This window comes from Delphinus delphis, chromosome 12 (genome assembly GCF_949987515.2).
Source record: "Delphinus delphis chromosome 12, mDelDel1.2, whole genome shotgun sequence".
Lineage (NCBI taxonomy): Eukaryota > Metazoa > Chordata > Mammalia > Artiodactyla > Delphinidae > Delphinus > Delphinus delphis.
The window spans coordinates 50,682,090-50,699,990 of record NC_082694.2 but is presented as its reverse complement, the minus strand read 5'-3'; the positions used below and the strand labels follow the sequence as shown (position 1 = coordinate 50,699,990).

Sequence of the window (17,901 nt, the reverse complement as noted above, 5' to 3'; positions counted from 1 at the left end):
TGGGGAAACTGAGGCTCAGGGAATTAAAGTAACTTGCCCCAGGTCACACAGGTAGTCAGTGGCAGGACTGGGATTCACAGTCTAAACCCTTCTTTCCCCACCTGACGACCAGTGACTCAGGTCTTAATCTGTGGTCTGCAGTGTGCTCCACCCAGGATCCAATACTCAGAAGACATAGTCACTTATTCACTGAATGAATGAGCAGGGTGTGTGGGACAAGAATTTGTACCAGAATGTTTGGCAGACGTTCCGCAAAGTCCAGCACCCAAGGGTCGAGATCCTGCATCTCTTTTGGCATATGATGGTCCTTAACTTCTCGTACAAGCTATTCCAATCTGAACGCAGTATGATTAGTGTGTCAGAAGGAATCACATTTTAAAGTGTTAATTAGCCTTTCTGGGCCATTTAGCTACTGCCTCCTCTCAAAATACTAAAAGCAATTACATGGTAATTAAGAAAAATGACCAATTTTCATAGCAAAGTGGTTGCCTTTGGTTTTCCCCCCACTAAATATTGAAGTCCAGAGAGAGACTCTCTTTATAGTTCTTTAAAATACCAGGACTTTCTGCTTATCTTCAGGAGGTCCCGTGGGCCTGGGGGGTGGGGGGGAAGAGAAAAAGGAGGAGATTTGCATATTTAAGATGTGTGATCTGAGCCAACGCCCCTGCAGCTACAGCTAACTATATCCCACATCTTTTTCATGGATTCCTTTGAGAACTCAGAATCCAAATCCAGGAGCTGCCATCTAATAATAACCACAGGGCCCCCCACCCAGCCCTGCTCTGGGGGCCCCTGTGGAGATAATGCCCTCGCTCCTGAGCAACCCACGGGACATAAATACCAACAGGCAGTCCTGAAAGCGGGCCTTTGAAAGCGGGCCTTATTTGCGCAGGCCCTTGCCTGCACGCTGTCCCTGGCCCCGGGTGGGCTGGATTTTTCAGAGAGTGAGAGGCCCTGGGGCCCTTTTGTGCTCCAGAGACTAGGAGGTAGGTAAGGTATGAAGAGGCGGGCAGTTATAAGGCTGCCAGAAATCAGTCCACCCAGGAAACAACACAGCCCCAGAGTTGCAGAAACCCAGGAACTGGAGCGGCGGGGCAGGGGAGGTGGCCAAGATATAGCCCAGACTCTGCCCATGGACCCCCAGGACCCGTGCTCCCTTTGCTTCCAGACTGGCCTCACTCCCACCCCTGTCACCGTTGACCTAATCACCAGACCTGAAGGTCGTCTGTCCGTCTCTATTTTCCTGCCCCTTGCAGCTCTTCAAGGTCCCATGAAGACCCGCTTTCTGCCCTTTGGGTCCCTGCGCCTCCTGCTTTTACCTTGGCCTCTTGGGCGTGTCTTCCTTTCTCCTTTTCTTTTCCTCCTGTAAAGCCACCCAGTCCTCAGCTTTGGGCACCCTGTGGCCTCTCCCTTTCTCTCCTGCGTTCAACTCTCACTTACCCAAAAAAGACCCCCAATTCTACATGTACTGCCGCCTGTTTTCTCTCCAGGTACCATCCCGTGTTTCAGGCTCCTTGCTGGGTGTTTCCACTTGGATGTACTTCAGACTTGACCGACGTGTGTAGACGCGGCTCCTCTTCCTGCCTGTACTATGTCTCTACTTTTCCAAGTGCCAGACTTCCCCTTTCCCATGTTTTCTAGATCACATTTGGTGTCCGAGTCCTGTCAAGTCTTCTTTTAAAATATCCCCCCCCCAAAAAAATAAAATATTCCCTTATTGCCCTCTCTACTATTATTTTTTTTTTTTTTTTGAGTTAGATCTGTATTTATCAAACTGGAGGGATATCCATAATATATTATTAAGCAGATATTTTAAAAAGCAAGCATCTGCCCCTGTCCGGGAAGATCCCACATGCCGTGCAGCGGCTGGGTCCGTGAGCCATGGCCGCTGAGCCTGCGCGTCCGGAGCCTGTGCTCCACAACGGGAGAGGCCACAACAGTGAGAGGCCCATGTACCGCAAAAAAAAAAAAAAAAAAGCAAGCATCATGTATAGCATGATCCTAAAGCAAAACTTCCATATGTGTACATATATTTGTTTGTATTTATATGAACATGGAAACAGTGTGGAAAAACGCATACTGTGCTTTTAACAGAATTACCATAGTGGGATGAAAATAAATGGAAAAGGATTAACTTTTCTTTATGCATTTTTGGATTGTTTCATTTGTTGAAATGAAACAAATGTATAACTTCTGTTTATATTTTTTCTTTTCCATTATAGTTTATTACAAGGTATTGAATGCAGTTCCCTGTGCTATACAGTACAACCTTGTTGTTTATCTATTTTATAATAGTAGTTTGTATCTGCTGATCCCAAACTCCGAATTTATCCCTTTCCCTCTGCCCTCTCCCCTTTGGTAAACGTAAGTTTGTTTTCTATGCCTGTACATCTGTTTCTGTTTTGTAAATAAGTTCATTTGTATCATTTTTTTAGATTCCACATATAAGTGATAACATTGGATATTTGTCTGACTTACTTCACTTAGTATGATAATCTCTAGGTCCATCCATGTTGCTGCAAATGGCATTATTTCATTCGTTTTTATGGCTGAGTAGTATTCCACTGTGTATGTATACCACATCTTCTTTATCCATTCATCTGTTGATGGACACTTAGGTTGCTTCCATGTCTTGGCAGTTGTGAATCCCTCTCTCTTATTCTGATTCCTGCTCTGGTAGACCATGTGATGTAGTGGAAAGAGCAGGAGATTTGCAGACCGACACAGGGTTCAATTCTGACCATTTTCTGGTTGTGCAACTTCAGGCAAATCGCCAAATTGAAGCTTCCTATTCACTGTCCACAAAGTAGACACATGCAGGGGGGTGGACACCCGCTCACCACACTCAGCTCACTGACCTCAATATAGGGCAGGATTTCTCAGCCTTGGCACTACTGATACGTTGGGCTGGATAATTCTTTGCTGTGGGGCCATCCTGTGCCATATAGGATCCGTTCAGCAGCAGCTACTCACTAGATGACAGTAGCCCCTGCCCACCGCTAGCTGTAATGACCCAAAATGTCTCCAGACTCTGCCACACGTACACTGGGAAATCAAACCACTTGAGAACCGCTCGTATGGAGTGATGCTGAGTCTTGGGTTGTGGGTCCCAGGTGTTGAGGTTTTAAGTTTACAGCCACCAAGCCACATGGAGGAAGGGAACCAGCAAGGATAATATTGGAAGGCATGGATAGGTTTTGCTGTGGTTTAATATTTTACAAATGGTATTTCCTGTCACAGAGCTGAACTAAATGCCACATGTGTTTGTGATGAAATATTATGGGCTGCAGACGTATGTGTTAATAGTACATGCAGTACATGCAGTGGGCACCTCTCCTACGACTTAGGTTGAGAGTGTGCTCTGCAAGGGTTTTCCCTCCACTTAGGGTTTTGTGTTGTCTGTTTCAAACTTTCAGTTTCCCCTTTAAAGGGAAAAATTCTAGAGGAATATTTTAAACACTTTCATCGCAAACCTTTAAGAAAATTCTTCATGGATGCATTTTGCACACTGGGCTATCCCTGACTTTGGCTTTGTTTCTGGGATATCTCGATATATCCCCGAATGCAAAGAGGGTACTACAGACTCCCAACCACACAAAATGAGGGGGAGGTTGTTTTTTTCAAATGCAGCTCCAGCCTGGTTCCACTATTGCAGTTGAGGAGTCAGGCATTGGGGAGAGTCAGAGAATTCCTTCTTTGGGGGGCAGGCAATGAAACCACACAGAAACTGACATGAAGACATTCTTTCTCTAGATTATGCAGCGTTGCTGTAGAGCAATAAAGTCACAGGCATAAAGGACTAAATTCAGCCCTCTGTAGAGGCGAGGGCGTTGCTCAGGGTCCAGATGTGTTCGTGGAGCTTGAGTAGGAGTCAGCCCGACAGTGACAGTTTGGGCGGGGCTGAGAGCAAGAAGCTGCTGCTAGGTATCGGTGGCGCCTCCCTGAGCGCTGCCGGATACCTCTTCAGCATCAGTCCTCCCCCAGCACCTGGCAGAGACAGAGAAGCAAGAGGCTAGAGATCATCCTAGAGGGTGGGGGTCTCCACAGATGACTCGCTGAAGTGGGGACAGAGTCTGCGGCTGCAGACCACCTGGAATGCTGATTTAACAACCAGATGCCTCTAATCTGATTTTGTTTGACGATCTACGGAGAAAGGTAGAACTTCATAGCTACACTTTATTTGCATGGTGTCTCCAGAGAAGCAAAGGAAAACTGCCAAGAACAGCAGAAGTAGACCCTGGAGAATAGAGGCGGGAGGGGGATGGTAGGGGAAGAGGGACGGTTGCAGGGAGTTACGCAGAGTTTGGGGACTTAGACAGTGCACCAAGATGGTCTCGAGAAGAGAGGGTGGACCTAAATGTGTGTGTTGGGCAGCAAGTCTGAATAATTGTTCATCACTAAGGGTGGGATGGCCAGTTGATGCAGTCGAAAAGGGATGGGAAGTAGGGCAGGCTGAGATGTGAAAGCTACTCTCAGAATTGACCCAAATTGCTCCTGAGTTGTTGTTCTTGAGAACAGCCATCTCAGAGTTTGTCTTACCCACAGCCTGATGTCCCAAGGCAGACACTTGGTCTGGGCTTTGTGGAGAAACAGGCTCTTCTCAGGTGAGAACAGCATCCTTCAGTTTAGAGAGTTCCTGGCTCTAGGAAGTGGTGGTTCCTGCCCTGGAGCTTTCCCCTTAGTGAAAGGTGGCATGGTGACACCGGCAAGTCCTTGGATCTGTCGGTACCTCTCGGGTGGTGGATGCTGTCAATAATAGACTTTGGGATCAGACAGACCAGGTCATAGTCCAGGTCTGCCTCTTACTGGCTGGGTGACTTTAGGCAAGTAGATAAACCTCTCTGAGCCTTATTTTCCTTTTCTAAAAAAATGATAACATATAATTTTATATTAGATCATATTATTATATCAACCCCTCATAGGGTTGTGAGGATTAAATGAGATTATGCACATACAGTCCTCAGCAGACCGTGAGCACCTGGTACTTGATACATGTTTGTTGTTGTGTTCGGTTAACACAACAATAAACTCTAAATTCAGTGATTCTTTGAACTGGGGAGGGCAGTATAGAGATTTACTTTATGGAAAACTGAAAAGACCGTTTAAAATTATTCAATCAAAAATTTATTGAGGTGCATATTTATGTCAGACATTTGCAGGCAATGTGGAAAATGCCCTAATGGATGAGACATGACCCCTCCTTCTGACTCTCAAAGAATAATATGAATTTTTCCTACAATAACTTGAAAACTTGTATCCCAGAATCCTTTTTGGTGAGGTCATTTTTCCATACCAGTGCTCGTTATTCATAAGGCTTATTGTAAATAATTTGCAATATTATTAATAATATTTAAGGTATTTCTATTGGTGAAAGCTTTACTTTTTAAAATAATTTGAATAAATTTATGACAATCTCCATACTACTTTTATAAGAATTCCAGTATGATTTATTTTTTTAATTGAAGTATAGTTGATTTACAATATTGTGGTAGTTTCAGGTGTATAGCAAAGTAATTCGTTTATACATATATACGTATATATCTATATATATTTTGTCGACTCTTTTCCATTGTGGTTTATTACAAACTATTGAATATAGTTCCCTGTGCTATTCAGTAAATCCTTGTTGTTTATCTATTCTTATGTGTTAGTGTCCATCTGTTAATCCCATACTCCCAATTTATGCTTCCCCCACCCCTCCCCTTTGGTAACCATAAGTTTGTTTTCTTTGTCTGTGAGTCTGTTTCTGTTTTGCACATAAGTTCATTTGTACTACTTTTTTAGATATGTGGTATCATATAATATTTGTCTTTCTCCTGGTATGATTTCTTCAGTGGAAGAAGGGGGTCAGGTTCAGGAATTGTGTGTAAGTACAGCCTTTCTCACGTTTGTCGTGACCTGGGGCCCTCCTTTGCTGACCCAACACTTAGAATGGTGGTTGTAATTAATTATTTTAGGGCTTCCCTAAATATTTTGAGAGGTGGTTAAATGCTTCTGAATGCCACTGTCACAGGTGTTGAGGTAAAAGGTTGAAAATCCACTGTCTACCTACAACCTTGTTATTCCCAGTGTAAGCATGTGCAATGACTTTTAATGTGTTCTTAAGTTTACTGGACCCTGATGCTGCTTTGAAAATAGGCAGCTGAAAAGAATGTCTAATAGTCTTAAGGGGAAGCAAACACGCTCCCCTAGAAACCTTCAAACCTCAGAGATTGACTTCTAGAAATTTCCACCATAATACATTTTACTTTTCTCTCTGTGCCTTATTTGGAGTCTTCGTGTCTTGCCCTGTCTGTGAAGTTTGTCTGGAATTGTCTTCTAGGAGTTTCAGGATAATCCAGATCGACTGAAAACAGACCTCTGAAAGGATTAGGGTATGTAAGATAGGATGGAATCCACAGCTGAGGAGAAAGCCAGGGAGTCGAACCAGGGGAATCTTTGCTTCAGAGGAAGGCAGCTGGGGACGTGGTCCCAGGAGTCCTGGGTTCCCAGCTCTCCACTAACCGGATCCTGACTTTGGAGACGGCATTCCAATGCTCTCGTCACCTCTGGATTGTTGTAAAGTCTAAATGACATGTTGCCTTGAAAGGGCTCTGGAATGGTAGAATTCAGGGCCCTCTGGGAGGCATAGATTTAAATCCTATTCCATTTGCAGTGCAGAAAAAAAATACTGAGGTTAAATAGGTGTTATTGCTTGAATACTTTTGGATTCCAATGTCCTGAAGTAGATGGTGTGAAGTTGCAGATGATTAAAAGAAGACACATTCTAGATCCCTTGCCTCTGAGCTTTCTCATCCCTCCCTGAGACCCAGTGGGCCTTGGACAGACCAATGCTCTGGATAGGATGTGGCTCCCCCCTTTCCCTGCTTGGGGTGGGGATGGGTCAGGAGGGAAGGAAAGTGCTGGTTGGAATTGACTCTGGTTGTTGACTTCGGGAGAACTGCTTGGGGTTCGGGGTGCTTTGAGACTAAAATAGAAAGATGAGGTCATATAGAGAGGGAAGGGGCAAAAGAGGTAAGAGAGAAATGGAAATACGTATATAAAGGATTGATAAGGGCACAAGAGGGGTACAGAGAGGAGAAAGAGGAGCACAGTGGGAAGCAAACCTGTCCCTGACCACAGAGCGCTGGAGTCTTAGCTGCTCGCCTCAGAGCAACATCTAAGTGCTGCCTTTTCAACAAGGACAAAGGTTTGGGTTCCTATTGGGCACAATTCTGTTTGGTTGGATTAAACTTACGTTATATTTGCTGAGTGCCTCCCTGTGGAAGAGTCTAACACGGGTCAGAGTGCGCTTTGCATAGATTTTGCCTTCAAGGTAGGAGACTTTTTTGCAAGGTGTGCTTTTAAAAAGTTCAAGGGTCACTTAAAAAGTAGTGGGATTGATTTCTTTATTTGGCTTATGGAAGTCACTTTTTTTCTCATAATAAGCAAAAACTCTGAAGAAACCAGTATCACTTCCAAATTTTGAAGCTCCCAATGGAAAATGGATGAAGTGAAATGTTTGGTGTAGATCAGAACAGAGTTCAGTCTGAAGCTGAATTATTTCTTCTCTTGTTCTTTCTTTCTTATAAACCCAACTAAAGCAAATATTTACACAATCTCTCACCCTATATGAAGAATTATTTTGGCTGGATTCCTTCTGAAGATGGTGGGATGGGATGGATCAAGAAATATTGTTGCAGATTTCCTGCCTCTGAGCCTCCTGGCTGTGTCCCATGGAAACACTGCTCTTCCTGCTTCAAAGGGAAAGTGCTTTACGGCAACTCTAGCTCAAGGGCAGTGACAGTGAAATGCCCTCCAGAGAGAGCCAGCTGGCCTGGGCTGCTGCTCCACCGTGTGTTTTTGTGCCCTCAGGAATGTGTGGATTTAGCAAATGACAACACTGAGCGTGCCCGGTCCCCAGTGGAGCCCCAGGCCCTCTCTCTCTTTGTGTTGGCTCTTTTCCAAGCTTGAATGACTGCACTGGTTGAGCCTTCATTATCCACAAGGGGAGGTGAGCAAGCGGGTCAGAGGGAGAAAACTTGCCTTTCTCATGGGCTTTATTCCAACAGAGTTTGAATTTTCACATCAGTAGATCTCATGGAGTTTTACTTTCTGTCAGTTTGGAAGTTTGGTTAAAAATCCCAGTGGTAACACAATTTCTGCTTTGGAAAAAAAATTCAGTTGGATGTCAACCACAATAGAATTATTTTAGAGTTGGAAATGACCTTAGAGATTATTCTACTCTAATCAGTGAATGTCCGGAGGGGCTTAGCACACAGCTTGTAAGTGGTAGAACAGTGACCAGCATTCGGGTATCCAGCTCCTAGGTCAGTGCTGGGGCCTCTACAGCTCATTGCCTCTGATATCATTAGAATACTTCCAATAATATACATTGTACTAGATCAGGATGAAGTGACCTGTGTTCAAAATCTGGTTCTTTCCTAGCTTAGGTATATACCCAAGAGAAATGATCACACTGAGACTTCTACACAAATGCTTATAGCAGGAGTATTCATAATGGCCAAAAATTAGAAGCAAACCAAATGTCCCTCAACCCATGAGTGGGTAAACCAAATGTGAGATACTCTCACAATGAAATATGACTCAGCCACAAAGAGGAATGAAGTTCTGATAAATGCCACAACATGGATGAACTTTGAAAACATCATGCGAAGTGAAGGAAGCCAGGCACAAAAGGCCATATGTTGTAGATTCTATTTAAATGAAATGTCCAGACGAGGCAAATTCATAGGAAAAGAAAGGAGATTGTCACGGCCTGGGGGAGGAGGAAAACCAGAAGTGACTGCTCATAGGTACAAAGTTTATTTTTAAATTGATAAGAATGTTCTGGAATTAGATAGTGATGGTTGCACAGCTCTGAATATCACTGAATGAAACATTGGTGAATTGTCATTTTATATATGTGAATTTTTCAAATTATTTATTTATTTAGGCTGCACTGGGTCTTAGTTGCAGCACTCGGGATCTTCATTATAGCATGCAGGATCTTTAGTTGCGGCATGCGAACTCTTAGTTGTGGCATGCATGCAGGATCTAGTTCCCCGACCAGGGATTGAACCCGAGGCCCCTGCATTGGGAGCGTGGAGTCTTACCCATTGGACCACTAGGGAAGTCCCTATATATGTGAATTGTATATCAATAAACCTATTATAAAAAAAAAATCCTAGTTCTGCCTCTTACCAGTTGGGTGACTTTAGGTAATGACTCTAAATCCAAGTCAACTCAGCCATGAAATGGGAATAATGATATATACCTCCCAGAGTTGTTTTGATAAGTGGGATCATGAACTTGAAAATGCTTCTAAACTGTAAACCTTTGGGCCTGTCAATGGGTTATAAGTTCATTATGAATTGGGTTTTTATCTTCTCCTGTATTTTCTATAGCACTAACAAGGTCTAACTACATAGTAGTCATTCAAATAAAGACTTTTTGAATTGATTCAAAAGCACTGCAATTTAAAAAAAAATTTATAAATTGGGGTATAGTTGTTTTACACTGTCGTGTTAGTTTCTACTGTAGAGCGAAGTGGAGTTCCCTGTGCTATACAGCAGGCTTTCATTAGTTATCTATTTTATACATATTAGTGTATATATATCAATTCCAATCTCCCAATTCATCCCACTCCTCCTTCCTTCCTTTGTGTCCCTACATTTGTTCTCTACATCTGTGTATTTCTGCCGTGCAAACCAGTTCATCTGTACCATTTTTCTAGATTCCACATATATGCGTTAATATACGGTATTTGTTTTTCTCTTTCTGACTTATTTCACTCTGTATGACAGTCTCTAGGTCCATCCATGTCTCTACAAATGACCCAATTTCATTCCTTTTTATGGCTGAGTAATATTCCATTGTATATATGTACCACATCTTCTTTATCCATTCGTCTATTGATGGGCATTTAGGTTGCTTCCATGACCTGGCTATTGTAAATAGTGCTGCAATGAACATTGGGGTGCATGTGTCTTTTTTGAATTATGGTTTTCTCTGGGTATATGCCCAGTAGTGGGATTGCTGGGTCATATGGTAATGCTATTTTTAGTTTTTTAAGGAACCTCCATATTGTTCTCCATAGTGGCTGTATCAATTTACATAACCACCAGCAGTGCAAGAGGGTTCCCTTTTCTCCACACCCTCTCCAGCATTTGTTTTTTGTAGATTTTCTGATGATGCCCATTCTAACCGGTGTGAGATGATACCTCACTGTAGTTTTGATTTTCATTTCTCTAATGATTAGTGATGTTGAGCAGCTTTTCATGTGCTTCTTGGCTGTCTGTATGTCTTTTTTTTTTTTTGCGGTACACGGGCCTCTCACTGCTGTGGCCTCTCAGCCTCAGTGGCCATGGCTTACGGGCCCAGCCGCTCCACAGCATGTGGGATCTTCCCAGACCGGGGCACGAACCCGTGTCCCCTGCATCGGCAGGCCGACTCAACCACTGCGCCACCAGAGAAGCCCTGTCTGTATGTCTTCAGTGGAGATATGTCTATTTAGGTCTTCTGCCCATTTTTTGATTGCATTGTTTTTGTAATATTGACTTGCATGAGCTGTTTATATATCTTGTAGAGTAATCCTTTGTCCATTGACTCGTTTGCAAATATTTTCTCCCATTCTGAGGGTTGTCTTTTTGTCTTGTTTATAGTTTCCTTTGATGTGCAAAAGCTTTGAAGTTTCATTAGGTCCCATTTGTTTATTCTTGTTTTTATTTCCATTACTCTAGGAGGTGGGTCAAAAAAAGATCTTGCTGTGATGTATGTCAAAGAGTGTTCTTCCTATGTTTCCCTCTAAGAGTTTTATAGTGTCTGGTCTTACATTTAGGTCTCTAATCCATTTTGAGTTTATTTTTGTGTATGGTGTTCGGGAGTGTTCTAATTTCATTTTTTCTCATGTAGCTGTCCAGTTTTCCCAGCACCACTTATTGAAGAGACTGTCTTTTCTCCATTGTACATCCTTGCCTCCTTTGTCATAGATTAGTTGACCATAGGTGTGTGGATTGATCTCTGGGCTTTCTATCCTGTTCCATTGATCTCTATTTCTGTTTTTGTGCCAGTACCACATTGTCTTGATTACTGTAGCTTTGTAGTATAGTGTGACGTAAGGCAGTCTGATTCTTCCAGCTCCGTTCTTTTCCTTCAAGATTGCATTGGCTATTCAGGGTCTTTTGTGTTTCCATACAAATTGGGAAATTTTTTGTTCTAGTTCTGTAAAAAATGCCATTGGTAATTTGATAGGGATTGCATTGAATCTGTAGACTGCTTTGGGTAGTATCGTCATTTTCACAATATTGATTCTTCCAATCCAAGAACATGGATTGTTGGTATCTCTCCATTTTTTGGCATCATCTTTAATTTCTTTCAACAGTGTCTTATAGTTTTCTGCATACAGGTCTTTTGTCTCTCTAGGTAGGTTTATTCCTAGGTATTTTATTCTTTTTGTTGCAGTGGTAAATGGGAGTGTTTCCTTACTTTCTCTTTCAGATTTTTCATCACTAGTGTATAGGAATGCAAGAGATTTCTGTGCATTAATTTTGTATCCTGCTACTTTACCAAATTCATTGATTAGCTCTAGTAGTTTTCTGGTAGCATCTTTAGGTTTCTCGATGTATAGTATCATGTCATCTGCAAACAGTGACAGCTTTACTTCTTCTTTTCCGATTTGGATTCTTTTAATTTATTTTTCTTCTCTGATTGCTGTGGCTAAAACTTCGAAAACTATGTTGAATAATAGTGGTGAGAGTGGGCAACCTTGTCTTGTTCCTGATCTTCGAGGAAATGCTTTCAGTTTTTCACCATTGAGAATGATGTTGGCTGTGGGTTTGTCATATATGGGCTTTATTATGTTGAGGTAAGTTCCCTCTATGCCTACTTTCTGCAGGGTTTTTATCGTAAATGGGTGTTGAACTTCCTCGAAAGCTTTTTCTGCATCTATTGAGATGATCATATGGTTTTTCTCCTTCAGTTTGTTAATATGGTGTATCACATTGATTGATTTGCGTATATTGAAGAATCCTTGCATTCCTGGGATAAGCCCCACTTGATCATGGTGTATGATCCTTTTAATGTGCTGTTGGATTCTGTTTGCTAGTATTTTGTTGAGGATTTTTGCATCTATGTTCATCAGTGATATTGGCCTGTAGTTTTCTTTTTTTGTGACATATGTGTCTGGTTTTGGTATCAGGGTGATGGTGGCCTCGTAGAATGACTTTGGGAGTGTTCCCCCATCTGCTATATTTTGGAAGACTTTGAGAAGGATAGGTGTTAGCTCTTCTCTAAATGTTTGGTAGAATTTGCCTGTGAAGCCATTTGGTTCTGGGCTTTTGTTTGTTGGAAGATTTTTAATCACAGTCTCAATTTCAGTTCTTGTGATTGGTCTGTTCATATTTTCTATTTCTTCCTGGTTCAGTCTTGGAAGGTTATACCTTTCTAAGAATTTGTCCATTTCTTCCAGGTTGTCCATTTGATTGGCATAGAGTTGCTTGTAGTAGTCTCTAAGGATGCTTTGTATTTCTGCGGTGTCTGTTGTAACTTCTCCTTTTTCATTTCTAATTTTTTGATTTGAGTCCTCTCCCTCTGCTTCTTGATGAGGCTGGCTAAAGGTTTATCAACTTTGTTTATCTACTCAAAGAACCAGCTTTTAGTTTTATTGATCTTTGCTACTGTTTTCTTTGTTTCTGTTTCATTTCTTTCTGCTCTGATCTTGATGATTTCTTTCCTTCTACTAACTTTGGGTTTTGTTTGTTCTTCTTTCTCTAGTTCCTTTAGGTGTAAGGTTAGATTGTTTATTTGAGATTTTTCTAGTGTCTTGAGGTAGGATTTATTGCTATAAACTTCCCTCTTAGAATTGCTTTTGCTGCATCCCATAGGTTTTGGATCATTCTGTTTTCATTGCCCTTTGTCTCTAGGTATTTTTTGATTTCCTCTTTGATTTCTTCAGTGATCTATTGGTTATTTAGTAACGTATTGTTTAGCCCCCATGTGTTTGTGTTTTTTTACGTTTTTTTCCCTGTAATTGATTTCTAATCTCATAGCATTGTGGTCAGAAAAGATGCTTGATATGATTTCAATTTTCTTAAATTTACCGAGGCTTGATTTGTGACCCAAGATGTGATCTGTCCTGGAGAATGTTCTTTGTGCACTTGAGAAGAAAGTGTAATCTACTGTTTTCGGATGGAATGTCCTGTAAATATCAATTAAATCTATCTGGTCTATTGTATCTTTTAAATCAATTAAATATCAATTAAATCTATCTGGTCTATTGTGTTTCCTTATTAATTTTATGTCTGGATGATCTGTCCATTGGTGTTAAAGTCCCCCACTATTATTATAAAAGATTTCCTCTTTTATAGCTGTTAGCATTTGCCTCATGTATTGAGGTGCTCCTCTGTTTGGTACACATATATTTATAATTGTTATATCTTCTTCTTGGATTGATCCCTTGATCATTATATAGTGTCCTTCCTTGTCTCTTGTAACATTCTTTATTTTAAAGTCTATTTCATCTGACATGAATATTGCTATTCCATCTTTCAATTTTCATTTGCATGGAAAATCTTTTTACATCCCCTCACTTTCAGTCTGTATGTGTCTCTAGGTTTGAAGTGAGCCTCTTGTAGACAGCATATATATGGGTCTTGTTTTTGTATCCCTTCAGCAAGACTGTGTCTTTTGTTTGGAGCATTTAATGCATTCACATTTACAGTAATTATCAATATGTATGTTCCAGTTACCATTGTCTTAATTGTTTTGGATTTGTTTTTGTAGGTCCTTTTCTTCTCTTGTGTTTCCCACTTAGAGAAGTTCCTTTAGTATTTGTTGTAGAGCTGGTTTGGTGGTGCTGAATTCTCTTAGCTTTTGCTTGTCTGTAAAACTTTTGATTTCTCCATCAAGTCTGAATGAGATCCTTTCTGGGTAGAGTAATCTTATTGTAAGTTCTTCCCTTTCATCACTTTAAATATATCGTGCCACTCCATTCTGGCTTGTAGAGTTTCTGCTGAGAAATCAGCTGTTAACCTTTTGGGAGTTCCCTTTTATGTTATTTGTCATTTTTCCCTTGTTGCTTTTAATAAATTTTCTTTGTCTTTAATTTTTGTCACTTTGATTACTATGTGTCTCAGCATGTTTCTCCTTGGGTTTATCCTGCCTGGGATTGTCCACGCTTCCTGGACTTGGGTGACTACTTCCTTTCTCATGTTAGGGAAGTTTTTGACTATAATATCTTCAAATATTTTCTTGGGCCCTTTCTCTCTCTCTTCTCCTTCTGGGACCCCTATAACGTGAATGTTGGTGCATTTACTGTTGTCCCAGAAGTCTCTTAGGCTATCTTCATTTCTTTTCATTGTGTTTTCTTGATTCTGTTCCACGTCAGTGAATTCCACCATTCTGTCTTCCAGGTCACTTATCCGTTCTTCTGCCTCAGTTATTATGCTACTGATTGCTTCTAGTGTATTTTTTATTTCAGTTATTGTATTGTTCATCTCTGTTTGTTTGTTCTTTAATTCTTCTAGGTGTTTATTCTTTAATTCTTGTAGGTCTTTGTTAAACATTTCTTGCATCTTCTTGATCTTTGCCTCCATTCTTTTTCTGAGGTCCTGGATCATCTTCACTATCATTATTCTGAATTCTTTTTCTGGAAGGTTGCCTATCTCCACTTCATTTAATTGCTTTTCTCGGGTTTTATCTTGTTCCTTCATTTGGTACATAGTCCTCTGCCTTTTCGTGAATGTGGTTTTTGTTCCACAGGCTGCAGTATTGTAGTTCTTCTTGCTTCTGCTATCTGCCCTTTCTGTCTTAAGATATTTTCTAATTTCCTTTTCGATTTCTTCTTTGACCCATTGGTTAGTGAAGAGTGTAGTGCTTAATTTCCACATGCCTGTAAATTTTTCAGTTTTTTTCTGCTGTTGATTTTCAGTTTCATTCTATTGTGGTTGGAAAAGATACTTGATATGATTTCAGTCTTCTTAAATTTTTGAGACATTTTTTGTAAACTAACATGTGATCTATCCTGAAGAATGTTATGCATGTGCTTGAGAAGAATGTATTCTGATGCTGTTGTGTGGAATATTTTGTATATGTCTGGTAGGTTCATTTGATCTATACTGTTGTTCAAGTCCTCTGTTTCCTTATTGATCTTCTATCTGGATGTCCTATCCATTATTGAAGTTGCTGTGTTGAAATCTCCTACTACTATTGTGTTGGTATCTTTTTCTCCCTTCAGTTTTTTAATGTTTGCTTCATGTATTTGGGTGCTCTGATTCTCATAATTGTTATATCTTCCTGGTGAGTTGACCCTTTTTTCATTATATAATGCCCTTTTTTGTCTCTTATGACAGTTTTTGACTTAAAGTCTATTTTGTTCTGTATTAGCATGGCTACCCCTCCTCTCTTCTGGTTTCTGTTTGTATAGAATATCTTTTTCCATCTTTTCACTTTCAGTCTATGTGTGTCCTTAAATCTAAAATGGGTCTCTTATAAACAGTGTATGGTTAGATCTTGTTTTTTTAATTCATTCAGCCATCAAAAGTGTTACAGTTGCTTTTTTTTTTTTTTTTTGCGGTACGCGGGCCTCTCACTGCTGCGGCCTCTCCCGCCGCTCTGGATGCGTAGGCCCAGCGGCCATGGCCCACGGGCCCAGCTGCCCCGCGGCACACGGGATTCTCCCGGACCGGGGCACAAACCCACACCCCCTGCATCGGCAGGCGGACCCCCAACCACTGCGCCACCAGGGAAGCCGTAAAAGTGTTACAGTTTTTAAGCATTTCTTTAAACTCAGTTAATTTATAAATCTGGATACTTTTAAATCCAAGTGTTTCTCAGAACAAATGTCCTCTAGTAACTTGAATTTTTCCCCCTCATTTTATGTTCTTATTTTCTCTTTGTCCTTTAACAGAGACAACATATCTGATTCATTGGCAAGACCGCAATCTGATCCCAAAGATGTGCTCCACAAACCCAGGCAATTGGGTCACATTTGATGATGACCCTGCTTTTCAGTCTTCTCAAAAGTCAAAGAATTTCCCTCTGGAGAATCAAGGCATTTGTAGGCCAAATGGACTTAAACTGAACCTTTCTGGTACTAAGGAATTTCCCAGTGGATATTCCTCCACCAGCAGTACCCCTCTCTCCTCTCCCATCATAGACTTTTATTTCAGTCCAGGACCTCCAAGTAACTCTCCTCTTTCTACACCTACCAAAGACTTCCCAGGTTTTCCTGGCATCCCCAAAGCAGGGACTCATGTGCTTTATCCTATTCCAGAATCATCTTCAAACAGTCCACTTATACCTGGAGCAGGTTCTTCCATATTGCCTACTAAACCAACCTGTTTATCCAATGCTTCCTTACTCAGTGACCACTCATGTATACATCCAGCTCCCAAAGTGGGTCTTCCAGATGAAATGAGCCCTCACCAGGCTGAAAGCCTAGGGTTCCAAAGTGATACTCCCCAGTTTCAGTATTTTCAGGAGGACTGTGCCTTTTCAAGTCCATTTTGGAAAGATGAAGGCAGTGCTTCCCAGCTCACCTTTGACCCTCCAGGAAGCAGAAAGATGGTCCCATCAAGAGACAAAGAGATGCCTATTGATCAAAAAGGCTTAAATCAATGTTCACTCAACTATATCTGTGAGAAACTTGAACATCTCCAATCAGCTGAGAACCAAGACTCATTTGGAAATTTGTCTACGCAGTATCTGTATGCTGAAGATGCTGCCTCTTCCTTTGTGCCCCACATGCTCTTCAGGAGTCAGCCAAAAGCCGGATGGTCTTTCATGTTGAGAATTCCTGAGAAGAAGAACGTGATGTCTTCCCGTCAGTGGGGGCCAATTTTTCTAAAAGTCTTACCTGGAGGAATTTTGCAAATGTATTATGAGAAGGGGTTAGAAAAACCATTTAAAGAGTTACAGCTCAATCCATACTGCAGGCTTTCTGAACCCAAAGTTGAGAACTTCAGTGTGACAGGAAAAATCCATACTGTGAAGATCGAACATGTGTCTTACACAGAAAAAAGGAAATACCATTCTAAGACAGAAGTAGTTCACGAACCAGACATAGAACAAATGCTGAAGTTGGGATCCACAGAGTACCATGACTTCCTTGACTTTCTGACCAGTGTGGAGGAGGAGCTGATGAAGCTGCCAGCTGTTTCAAAACCAAAGAAGAACTATGAGGAGCAAGAAGTTTTCCTTGAAATTGTGGACAACTTTTGGGGTAAAATCACTAAAGAAGAAGGAAAATTGGTTGAAAGTGCTGTGATAACTCAAATCTGGTGCCTCTGCTTTGTGAATGGGAACACAGAATGCTTTTTAACCTTGAATGACCTTGAGCTGCAGAAGCGAAATGAATGCTATTTTGAAAAAGACCCAGAAAAGAAGGGGATTGATATTCTTGACTATCATTTCCATAAGTGTGTGAACGCACAAGAATTTGAGCAATCAAGAATCATTAAGTTCGTACCTCTGGATGCCTGCCGGTTTGAGCTGATGCGTTTCAAGACTTTGTATAGCGGCGAAGACCTTCCCTTTTCCCTGAAGTCTGTAGTGGTTGTCCAGGGGGCGTATGTGGAGCTTCAGGCCTTTGTCAACATGGCCCCGTTGGTCCAGAGACCATCCTTGAGGTCCTGTGACAACATAATGATACACTTTCCTGTGCCATCGCAGTGGATCAAGGCCCTCTGGACCATGAACCTCCAGAGGCAGAAGTCCCTGAAAGCCAAAATGAACCGCCGGGCGTGTCTGGGGAGTTTACATGAACCTGAATCTGAACCTGTCATACAGGTCACTGTGGGGTCAGCAAAATATGAGAGTGCCTACCGGGCCGTCGTATGGAAGATAGACCGGCTTCCTGATAAAAATTCAAGTAAATATTCAACACTCCAAGCTGATTTTCATCTGAAATCACTTAAATGTTTT

The 17,901-nt window shown here is 41.4% G+C and overlaps 1 protein-coding gene across 2 annotated transcripts in view; it reads left to right on the top strand.

The window, feature by feature from the left end:
• STON1 (stonin 1) overlaps positions 1–17,901 on the top strand; it is a 53,645-nt gene that overhangs the window by 22,331 nt on the left and 13,413 nt on the right. For both annotated transcript variants that reach the window (XM_060026655.1, XM_060026654.1), the window contains exon 2: positions 15,887–17,848. In XM_060026655.1, the coding sequence (XP_059882638.1) occupies positions 15,934–17,848 (1,915 nt within the window). In that variant the 5' untranslated portion in view covers positions 15,887–15,933. The remainder of the gene's footprint in view (positions 1–15,886; positions 17,849–17,901) is intronic.